At 45.1% G+C, this 12157-nt stretch overlaps 3 protein-coding genes across 3 annotated transcripts; 2 read left to right on the top strand and 1 right to left on the bottom strand.

Annotated features, from left to right (window-relative positions):
• Positions 1–1840: 1840 nt before the first annotated feature.
• On the top strand, positions 1841–4482 carry LOC310807841 (myocilin-like; the record flags this gene model as incomplete). The annotated part of the gene is made up of 3 exons (XM_083674457.1): positions 1841–2312; positions 3240–3344; positions 3595–4482. The coding sequence occupies 3 exons, from the start codon at positions 1841–1843 to the stop codon at positions 4398–4400; spliced, it is 1383 nt and encodes a 460-aa protein (XP_083530583.1). The 3' UTR covers positions 4401–4482.
• A 2077-nt stretch (positions 4483–6559) lies between these two features.
• LOC310814439 (polyisoprenoid diphosphate/phosphate phosphohydrolase PLPP6-like) lies at positions 6560–8411 on the bottom strand (the record flags this gene model as incomplete). The annotated part of the gene is made up of 2 exons (XM_083683856.1): positions 6560–6948; positions 7985–8411. 2 exons carry the CDS (start codon positions 8409–8411, stop codon positions 6560–6562), a joined length of 816 nt encoding a protein of 271 aa, XP_083539982.1.
• A 576-nt stretch (positions 8412–8987) lies between these two features.
• LOC310801360 (peroxiredoxin-6-like) lies at positions 8988–12018 on the top strand. The gene is made up of 5 exons (XM_083665354.1): positions 8988–9095; positions 10013–10169; positions 10470–10616; positions 11067–11213; positions 11523–12018. The coding sequence occupies exons 1-5, from the start codon at positions 9004–9006 to the stop codon at positions 11649–11651; spliced, it is 672 nt and encodes a 223-aa protein (XP_083521480.1). The 5' UTR covers positions 8988–9003; the 3' UTR covers positions 11652–12018.
• Positions 12019–12157: the final 139 nt, after the last annotated feature.

Genomic DNA, 12157 nt, shown 5'->3' with positions numbered 1-12157 from the left:
GGGTAGAAAATAAACATCACTTGAATTTGAGTCAACTGTAGCGGTGCCCAGCACAAGTATGCAAAAAACATTACTCTGTTCCCTGAGGGAGGAGAGGTTGAGTCTGTTAAGAGTTATTAGCACTTCTCCTAGCCTCTCCTGCAGCGCTTTCGTCCTCCCTATCATTTGTTTTTTTACTTTCATCGACGTGTCTAGGCCATGTGGCTGGAAGCCCAGGTCCCCAGGCCTCTCCAGTTGTAAACACGTGCTGCACACACCTGCTCACTAAGTGTTGTTCTCCCTCCAGATTGTGTGCCTAAAACGGGCCCCCCCAAACCAGACAAAGGGACAGAGAGAGAGAGAGACATGTGGAATGTCCACCTTCTAAAAAAACGCCCTCAGAATAGGCCATAGGGATATAGTCCTCTCTTGGTTGTCCCCCCAGGACCTAACCAGGTGGCATGTGGGGAGAGTGGTGGGACACAGCACGTGAGAGGGAGTGACTAAACCTGATGCACCATTCCAATGTGAATCACGTTGCAATAAAAACGTTTTTTTGTTCCACAAGAGTGGGAGAGATGTCCAGGGCCCAGTATTTCAAAACGTTTAATCTAGATCAGAATGATCCGGATTCTTTTTTGCTATCTAGGATCTGATTTCCCCTATACTACTCCTATCTACCAGATAGATCTGATCCCGGAGAGCAAAAAATAATCTGGATCATTCTGATCTAGATTAAACGTTTTGAAATACTGGGCCCAGGAGAATAGCCGTCCTAATATTTTAGATGTATGATTTGTAGTGCCAGGATTAAAGTATGGGTTTGGGCGGAAGAGCAGCCCTCAAAGCCCATACCCAGCCACGCTCCAGACATCCTGCCCTGCCCTGCCCTGGCAGCTGAGGGTGCCAGTCTGCCCTCAGGTGTGCAGGTGAATTGGGCTGCCCTGCCCTACTGAGGGGGCTGAGACTAGACATGGCAGTTAGGATTCCTAGACCTGTTTGGACCCAAATAGGCAAACAGTAAAGGCACCACAATTTTGGACCGAAAAATGTACCTGCATTTTACTAATATGTACTGTTCAGTTCTGGTCATAAAAGTGATATTGGACATACCGTTAATCATACGGTAGTTTAATGATATAACTATCGGCTGCAAAGGAAGTAACAGAGAAGCCCTCGTTGCTGTTATAAAAAGGTGTCAGACACATAAAGATGTGCTGTCCAGACAAAACAACCTACAGACATAACAACCTACAGACATAACAACCTACAGACAAAACAACCTACAGACATAACAACCTACAGACAAAACAACCTACAGACATAACAACTACAACAACAACACAATTAAACAACAGGAAAAAAAAACAAAAAAAACAACCTAAAGACTCTTTTGCTTTTTGATACTGTGTCGAATCCACTTTGCCAGGGCTTTCCCAAAACACATGGTATTCCAACCGTCCATCGCCCCCCCCCGCCCCCGCCCCCCCATCTACAATCCCGTCCCCTTCTCAGATGTGCAGCCATGCTCCTTGTCCCCTCCCACCCTCCGACATTTGACTGTATAAATATCCCACTCACAGCATGCTTCAACTCAGAAGACAACAACAGGGACTGACCAGAGACCTAAGACAAGAGAGAGGAGAAGATTGTACAACTAAACAGACGAAGGAATACAGAGGACATCACAAAGTTAGAAGAGCAAGGCATCCAGCACCATAACATTAGTTCTAAGGTGAAAGCCCAATCACACTCACTCTCATCCTTCAGACAAGCAGAGGACGAGAGGCAGAAGGGGAGGAAGGAGGATCCATCACTGAAGAATCCTGTGTTCCTGAGAGATCCACTCTGTTCTTTTAGAATGTGGCTCCAGATGACCGTGTGCCTTTCTTGTCTGGTGCTGGGTGGCCAGAGCCAAGGCCAGGACAGAGCCTCCCTGCACCGCTCCAACGACCACAATGGACGCTGCCAGTACACCTTCACTGTAGACAGCCCTGCTGAGTCCAGCTGCCCCAGTGCCATAGGGGGCCCTGAGATTAGGGGTGTCCAGTCTCGCCTCACCCTCCTAGAGGCCATGGTGAGCCGTCTGGTGGGGGCAGAGGGAGTCGGGGTCGGGGGACAGGAGGAGGGTCTCCAGGAGGCGTACTCCCAGGCCATGGGGGAGAAGAGCCAGCTCCAGCAGGACAAGGAGCAGCTGAACAGGCAGGTACAGCAGCTCCAGAGGAGGGTGAATGAGCTGAGTCTGGAGGCTGAGACACTCAGGCAGAGACCCTGCCACCAGCCCTCCGCCCCGGGGGTCCCCCTGCACAAGCTCAACCAGAGACCTGCCAGTGGTGAGTCTCAACTCTTACTGGAACATCAGGCATTAGGCCAGGCGGAAACAGAGGGGTGAATGGGTGGACTGGAGTTACATTCCAATTCTCTATCTCCTCATGAAGTGTACACTCCCCCTCATGGATTTAAAAGGAATGGACTGTGGTAAGGAATATGGTGGAAACTCTCTCCAGCCATGCTTGCACCAATCCAATGCTTTTAAATGCATGAGGGGGAGTGAACGAGTGTACACTTCTGGGTGAAGGGTAGAGAATTGGAACGCACCCTGGGTATAAAGGAAAGGAGAATACATTCCTTGATTCTGAAAATGACAGTGCATGTCAGTGCAATATAACAGTACTACAGAATTAACACCATGTTACCAGCAGAAGTGTAGCTGATTATGAATAACAATGAAATCGAACAGAAATATACATGTAGGTAGTAATGCACTGTATATGACAATATAATTTCTTTATAGATTTAGCCCTCAATGCTGAATGTTTTGATCGAATACAAAGTGTAAAGTCTGTGGGCTACAGGTCAGGTTTCCGTTAGCTCTCTTTGGCTGAGTTAGAGGATTGGTGTTTACGACGTGGATACTCCTTTTACACTCCTTTCTGTCACCTGTGCATGGTGATTGCATGTCAGTTTACATGTGTGACCATTTGTAGGAATGCAACATCTAGGTTATAGGGGACCAAGCTGTGCTGAAAGTCAAATGAAAGGGGCACGTACGTTTTGATGATGTCAGTGTGTCATCATTGAATGTCTCAGTTTATACCTCTCTTCTGTTCTATTCTACTCTATATCTATGTTAGTGCTGAGTTACTGCTCATGATTGGTTCACCAGATGGTTCACAAAGAATCTTGCTTGTCGCATAAATTCAATACTTAAAAAAATCGACCTAATTTATCATCCTCTATGTCTCCTCTCATTCTCTCAGATCCTGCCTATGAGTTTGGCAATGCTGCATACCAGGAGATGAAGGCTGAGGTCACAGAGGTCCCAGCATCCCGTCTGATCCAGGAAGGAGGACAGAACCACACAGGTACAGTAGTAGGCCAACCTCCTAGTCCAGGAAGCATATATTGCCCCCTGGTGGTCTTTCAAAGCCCATACAATCACATTAAAGTTAAACATCCCTCAAAATTCAAACAACCCACTACAAATACTCACAAACAATCATAAAGACTGAGGTGATTTTCCATTTACCATCCAGATGCATTTGCGATTCACACATTTATCATATAATAATGATGATCACAAGATTGCATGGTGACTCCTTCACCTGTACCTAGGCTGTGGTGAGGTGGTGTCTGTGGGGGAGCCTGTCTTGCACAAGAAGGCAGACAGCATCACAGGGAAGTATGGAGTGTGGCTGCAGGACCCTGAGCCTGTGTCCCTCCCGTACGGCAACAAGACCGTGTGGCGCATCGACACGGTGGGCAAGGACGTCCGGCAGCTCTTCGCCTACGAGGACATGGAGCAGTTCGCTCGCGGATTCCCCATGAAGGTGCTGCTGCTGCCCGAGCCCGTGGAGAGCACTGGGGCCACCCTCTACCGCGGCTCCCTCTACTACCAGCGCCGGCGCAGCCGCACCCTGCTCCGCTACGACCTGGCATCTGAAAGTCTGGCGCAACGCCTGGAGCTGCCACACGCCGGCTTCCACGGCCAACACCCCTACTCCTGGGGAGGTTACACCGACATTGACCTGGCGGTGGACGAGCAGGGCCTGTGGGCCATCTACAGCACCAGCAAGGCCAAGGGAGCCATCGTGCTCTCCCAGCTGGACCCCGAGAGCCTGGCGGTCAAGAGGAGCTGGGAGACCAACATCCGCAAGAACACGGTGGCCAATGCCTTCATGGTGTGTGGTCGGCTGTACACGGTGGCCAGCTACACAGCGCCCAACACCACCGTCAACCACGTCTTCGACACGGCCACCGGGGAGGGGCGGGCCATCGCTGTGGCCTTCCGTAACCGCTACCGCTATAACAGCATGGTGGACTACAACCATGTTCAGAGGAAGCTCTACGCCTGGGACAACTTCCACATGGTCACCTATGATGTGAGGCTGGGCAGGGTCAGCAGCAGCAGCACCCTCTAGAGGCCAGAGAGGGGACTGGTGTATGGACTCAAAATGCTGTTGAAACATGAGAAATGAATCAGCGACTTAAGTCGTTCTAAGATCAGATAAGACCATAATGAGGCCTCTGTATTTGTATTGTTACTCTACTAGAATCTATTTTTTTCTACTGTAAATAGGATGAATCAGACTATAACAATTACACAGCAGATCTCACTATGGTGGAACACCTTCTGCTGCTCTATGTAAACAATCTGTTGATATTTTCTTTTGCTTTATCTTCATTTAAGAATGTATCATATTGATTTAACAACTATTGTCTGTATATTTCAAGTTGTATCCTTCATTTTTGTGCATTATATGTACTGCTATGTCATTTTAATGAACACAGAGTAACTTGATTAAAAAGAAAACTGAACGTGAAGATTAGCTTGACTTAGTTTTGTCCAAATGGATGGATGATTGCTACACAACGGCAATCATAACAAAAGACACATAGTACAGTATAAGAATTGTTTTAAAATAAGTTATGAAACAGCACAAATTGCAAAGAGAAATAAATGTCAAATGTGTAATCACAGTAGAAGCACCACTTGTTTAGAGAGCAAAGATATTCCAAGCCTTGAAATACATACACTGCACTACTGTAATAGTATGCAGGATATTGAGGAAAACCAAGACACAGGTTTGCTCTGTCATGGAGCACCCCCTACTGACCATTTGTTTGTGCTTGTATTAGGTCTGTACAACTCTACAGTACAAGGGAGGCTGGTGGAGGTCTGCAGTACAGGCCTGGCAGGGCATCACCAGAGAAGATACACGACGTCTGGTGGGGTCACTGGGTCACAGACTTCAGGCAGTTATTGCATGCAAAGGATTGTCCCCACCAAATACTAAACATGAGTGCTTAATTTGGACATTTGATAAATCTGTCCCATGGGTACTCTGAAATAGGGGGACTATTTAAATAAAAAGTGGTGTAATTTCTAAATAGTGAAAACAATATGTACACAAATAACATCAAATGAAAGCTGAGAATTTAACCTTGAAAGAAGAAAAATGCTTCACTGTCTCATTACTTATGGAGGGCATGGAGGACTCGCTGGCCTCTAACCTCCATAATGGTTTAAACCCAATGTTACATAAACTCACCACCCTCGGGAAAACACATTTGGACTTTCATAGAGCTGGCATAGGTGGTGCTCATCCTCCGATTTCTACCTCCACCGGCCTCCCCTGGAACCAACACTGTAAGTGGAGATGGGGATGGACATAATGACAGTCAGGAGGCTCAGCAGCAGCTGCACACAGATGGAAACTTTGCAAAGGGTTGGTAGATATTGCCCCGCCCACACATACACCCACAGTGGACAATGGCAGTACAATACCACAGCACCCTATATGGGCACCAGGCTGCAGAGAAGTGTTCTCTTAACAAGGGAACCATGCATGCCTTTTATATCACTTAATCTCACCAACAGACTTTCATTCTCTCTCTCTTCCTCTCTGAAGATATGATAAACGAACATACTCCCTCATGCTTTGATGCCTTCCTTCTTTTTATTCTTGTTCAATGGCGATAAGTCTGTAACGTCTTTATTTACTCATAGAGACACACTGTCAGTCCTTCAGAGTGGAACTTGTGAGACACAATTAAAAGGCTAATAAATGGAAAGTATACAACAATGCATTGTGAGTAAGAGTGAAATTCTTATTCACCATTTAAAAATCTACTAAAAAGAGCCCTGTTCAAAATGCAGATGAACAAAATATGAAAAAAAACTAAATATGTCATATACTTGTGTCATATACTTGAAACTCAGTTGGGACACAAACAACCAGTGTGCAAACTTGACACCAACACTGAGAGCATAATGAGCATGCATCACAAAAACTGTTGTGCAATTGGGTTTTGTATTTATTTGTATCAATACAAAACCCAAAGACCACCCCACTCCCACCAACACAACTATCACCGCTCTGCAAACGTGTACTTACGCCATACACTATCATGAAAATGTAGACATACAAGCTACACACATACAGACAAAATATAGGGAAACTGCAGTCATCCAGTCATTTGAACACTAGAAGGTTTGCTGATGACACAATGCACAGTCTCTCTTCCCACAAAACCCCTCCAAAATCTCACTCATTACTGAAATCAAAGTGTTATCCCCCTACATACATGCAGGTCCCTCCCCCAGTAGCATGGTCAACAGCTCCTGCAGGCAGTCCCAGGACACCCACAGCCCCTCCACCAGGCTGTACTGACAGTAGCCCATGGCCAGGCCAAAGCCCACATCTGTCACATAGTGCCTTGCCAGCAGCACCCGTGACAGGCCCACCAGGGCGGCCCAGCCCAGCACCAGGGCACGCAGAGGGGCTGTGACCACCAGTTGGGCCACCAGGAAGCGGGCACACATGGCTGCCCGTGTGGCATGGCCTGAGGGAAAGGAGTAACGCTCTATAAAGAAGGTGGAGAATATATCTGAGCGGTTTTGAGCCGGCCTCCGACGACGGATCATGGTTTTGACGATTCTGACCAGGACAAGATCCAACAGTAGAGCTGAAAGGTCATAAGAGAGAGGAAAAGAGTGTTTCAGACAAGAGGTTGTTCATCTTAACTTATGGCAGGCACACACTTCATTATACATCACAGTATTATGACTAGATTAATGAGTTATTCGTTACTAAAAATATATAGATTTTAACCTACTGAACCAAAATAGACTGATGCTGAGAGCTATCCCACTTCCCACTAGGAAAATATGATCTAAAATATTGGTCTATCCCAAAGAACTCAAGTCCAAAAACATTTCACGATGTACGTGCATGCGTAGGCCTACTGTCCGTACTGATGCCATTGGACAGTGAACAGCCGCTTTATATCCTTGCTATCTCCAGAGGTGACACTGTCGGAGAGGTTGAAAGGAGAAAACTTTCCATGGACGCATCCCTCCCCTGTTTTTGGGTGCCACTACGCAGCTGCTGTCGACCGCTCCCTAAAGGAGCCGCGATTGAAATGGATACTGGTCATTGACCAAAGGTCCAATTAATCGCATATAAGCCTATACATGCAATATTAGACACTTTCGTGGATTGATGGGGCTTTTTCAAATGACCTGATCTACCTTGCGATGTATATTAACTTAATATAGCATTGGTATAGTCTTAATCAAGGGACTGCTATCAGTTCAACGAGTTCACAATGCTTTCAACGCGCCTAATTGCGCGTAATCGCGCGTAGGCCTAACTGCATAACCCATGGTAAAAAAAAAAAAAGTGCAGAGGAAAAGGCAACTTAATGCATGGAACATTTCGCAGCACCAGAGACGAACAAACTAGATAGTAGACTAACGTTTAAATTAATATCAAAACTAAATGTCAAAAAACTATTTGTATTATCAGAGAATATAGCGCACAAAATGGGAGGCATAGGGGCATGACCTATAAGGCTTATTATTTAAGTTACATTTGTTGATTTTATATGTAATTTGGATGATTAAAATGTTATTTTAGTAGCCTAATAGAACAGTGAGTTAACAGTTGAAATATAGGCATATGCAGCTGACACATAAGCCTGCAATAGAAGGTTCACTCACCAAAGACAAGGTTTAGCATAATTTCTTGGTCTGTGATGGTCTCACCCCTAAGGAGACAGTACAAAGTGCCGATGAACCACGGGATGGCATGCCCGGAGATCTCCACCAGCCTCACCAAGGGCCGTATGCTGCCCCATAAAGAGTCCTCAGAGGCGCACACCCCTAGCCGCTTCGAGAGCCACAGGTCTACGGCTAATAACAACCTTAGGGTGATAACAAAAATGGACTGATTCAGACTCACTGAATAATCCTCCGTCTGAGCTGCTGAAGAGACATAGGAACAACTGGAGCCACGGCGGCGCGTCGGATACTCAGATGCACGGTAACGGGTTACTGTGGCAAACTCAAATTTCCCAATGACAGCGCCACTGTTTCCAGAAACACTGCCACTGCGAGCACTACTCCTTCTTCCTCTAGGTGAAGGCATTTTTATTTCAAACATGAAAAGTTATGCCAAAATTATGCCAAATCTCAGAGTTTAATTTAAGACAATTATGTGTCCGCCATTTATTGACGCTCTGGTTTCAGCGGTAATCTTTTGATCCATGGAACGCTCTGCTGTACCATCCTCAAAACTTCCCGCACCGGACACAATGCGGTTAAAATGTTTCCAAGAATGATGGACCGATTGGGTCACGTGGTAGAAGAAGAGCTCGTCCTAGTCATAATTGTTACATTGTTATGACAGTCGTTTTTCTCACATTTAATCTGTGTCGTCAAATGTGTATACAGCTCTTATTATAGCCTTTTAGGAATATTGTAAGACAAGAGTGTCTACAAATAGTGGAATAACAATATTACCGGGATTTGCATAGGCTAGGTCTATATCCTATTTTAATGTTAGATAAGTTGCCTATTAGGCTGTTTAAAGTCACAATAAATGTAAAAGCAAATCATCATTACCCCAAAGCCCAGCTCTTCAATAATTTCTTTATTGAATGAGGTTCCGCCTCTTATCACCCTCGTGACAACTTGTCGTCACTAGTGAGTAGAGTAGCGCACTGCTCTCCATCGCAACCATGCCTGGACTCCTGCTTGGAGATATATTTCCTAATTTTGAGGCCGAAACCACTACCGGGAAAATTCAATTCCATGAATTTGTGGGTGACTCGTAAGTTATTTTTATTGCACATATTGTAATATCATACTGTACCATCATGCACCCAGCATTGTGTAGTCCACCGTGTTCCTGTTTGCATTTTAGAGGGTGATAAATTCAGCCAACATCCTGATTCACTAGGGACGAAGAAATAGATACCTGTGCTGCGCGTACAACCGAAGTGCTCGAAGTATAAGACATATGTAACATTTTGGTTTGACTATATGCGTATAACAGGTATTTAGTTCTCGATTAATCCGAAATGTATGAGTAGGTTGGCATTTTCGGCTAAAAAATATGTTTATACCGGCTATATTGACCGTGACACTTTTTATTCTTCCGGCTGGATGTACAGAATGCGTTTCTTTGACATTTTCATGATGGTTTTCGGTTCTTCTGTATAATAATATATTTATAGGGCTAATAGTCTAGGCCAGTTGTGTGTCTGTCTATCTAGGTCGAGGCGTCAGAAAGATAAAGGAGCCTGCTCAGATCATTTGTTCACTGAGCTCAACCGACATGCTGACAACTCTGAAATGTTACTTTGTGCCTCACGTCAGTGGTTTTGTTTGAGCGGCAACATGACACATCATGTGTCAAGACCACACTGCACCATTTGACCTTTTTAGCATCATCTGGGTTAAATCACGTTATCCCGTTTTGATACTTATCATAAAATCGAATTATTTTCAACACGATTTTAAAGCAAAAACATGTGTTCAAATGATGAACAGCATGGAAACTCAGAAGCACCCTGAGAGCAGCACACAAACACAAACACAGGAGTGATGCAGGAACAGAGAGGCTGACATTCCTCTGTTAGGCCCCTGATAATCTCTCTCAACCCCCTCCCATCTCCCCCCCTCTCCCCCCTTTATCTCCCTTGCCCTCTATCCTTTTTATCTCTCTCCCCCCATCTCTCTCTCTAGTTGGGGGATCTTGTTTTCCCACCCCCGTGATTACACCCCTGTCTGTACCACAGAGCTTGGTCGAGCCGCCAAACTCAGCGGTGAGTTCAGCAAGAGGAACGTGAAGATGATCGCATTGTCCATCGACAGCTTGGAGGACCACCATAACTGGAGCAAGGTTTCACCTCGCTCTCAGTCTCTGTCTGTTCTGTCCTGGCACATGCCCAATACTGCCCAAGAACCACAGTATCCATCTTTGAGTTTGCCTACTATAGTTATACTCTATGGATTGTGACATTATTAAGCACATTCTGTTACTATAAGCGTTGTACTGTAAGTGGTTAACTATAGCGTTGTCAACCATGTTGCTCACTATCTCAATAAAAATGTTTTAATTTTGAATGGATAATAGATATACATATCCCACTGCTTATACAATAGTCTGTGTCATTAAAGGAGATTTGCTGTGATCCTGTAGGACATCCTGGCGTACAATAATGAGGAGCCTGGCTGTGCATTCCCCTTCCCCATCATAGCGGACAGTAAGAGGGAGCTGGCTGCGGACCTGGGCATGTTGGACCCAGACGAGAAGGACAAGGACGGCATGCCCCTCACTGCCCGCTGTGTGAGTCTCTTCTCTCTCTCTCTGTCTCTGACACACACACTCAGCATTCATGCCTTCTGTGTGATTTTGTTGGAAATCGAAATTAAGTTCCAAACAACAACATCTTCCCTAGAAATAATATTAGCTGTTGTGTTTCTTCATGTGTGCACTATTTCGAAGAGGCAGCCACCAGAGACTGAAAGGCGAAAATCCCCTAGAACAACCCTGACAGTAACATTTATATGCAAACCAAGTGTCAGGTAGGACACTCAATTTTAGAAAGCACTTTTTCCGGACCAAAACAGAAACAGCGTTCGTAAACGAAATATTTCTTTCAAGGGTTCTCACTCGCTACCGATTAAACATAGCCATTACAACCATTAGGAAGCTTCTAGAAAGCTTGAATGTTACATACTGGACCTACAAAGCCATCCCATACAAATAAGAATATGATCTGCGTGTTTGTTTCAGGTGTTTGTCATCGGTCCAGACAAGAGGTTGAAGCTCTCCCTCCTCTACCCCGCCACCACAGGACGGAACTTTGATGAGATCCTACGAGTGGTGGACTCCCTGCAGCTTACTGCACAGAAGAGGGTGGCCACCCCTGCAGACTGGAAGGTGAGCCAATCTTTCTCCAACACCATAACCTCAAATTCATCAAGTTCCACTTTTTAGGATCAATATAGCTTTCTAGCTCTGGCCGATCTCTACAGCATCCAAACATAACAGACAACATCTAAATAAATAGATATGAATAGATACGAGTGACACATAATATGGTCAAGAATGAATATCATTACTGCAATGTGTATGTCTTTTCCAAATAGGGAGGGCCCATTCTCAGTGCAATATTGTCAGGGATGCTATGTTGATGTCCTTTTTTTTTTACATTTCTCTCTAATCTTTTTAATTTCTCTCTCTGAAAAGCCTGGCGAACGCGTGATGGTTCCGCCTAACATCCCTGAAGACGAGGCAGCAGCTCTCTTCCCAGCTGGCATTTACACCAAAGACCTGCCGTCAGGGAGAAAGTACCTACGGTACACACCCCAGCCATGAGGGGGCAGCAGAGAGCACGTCACACAGCCTCTCACGGGACCACAGTGAGAGGTGATGATGATGATGATGATGGTGATGATGATGAAAAGGACAAGACAGACTCCATATGCTGTGCAAACCTCGCCCACCTATTGAACCAAATTAAACAATCAAACAGGAAGTAGACATCTCTTTACTGGGGTAGTACTACTAGCATGGTTGATGTTTCATGGACAACTTGGCCAAGCAGATCCTAAAACCACTGAAAAATTACTTTAATTCGTTTCAATATGTGCACTTACACCACTGGTATAATGTGTATGAAATTCCTTTGATAAGTGTGGTGCCTTATTTTTCAAGTAGTAAGAACATTAATAAATTCCTTCAACAGCGACTCAGGCCTTTCATTTCACTCCAACATTACATTCTCAATGTCATTCTAGCTTAATAGAGTTCAAGTACAAGTTTATTTAAAGTGGACTTTGCACATTACAATTTACAATGAACAAATCACAGAATTGAAAAAA

This window comes from Argentina silus (genome assembly GCF_951799395.1).
Source record: "Argentina silus genome assembly, chromosome: 1".
Lineage (NCBI taxonomy): Eukaryota > Metazoa > Chordata > Actinopteri > Argentiniformes > Argentinidae > Argentina > Argentina silus.
Note: the sequence above shows the minus strand (reverse complement) of the source record. Positions and strands in the feature narration are given on the sequence as shown.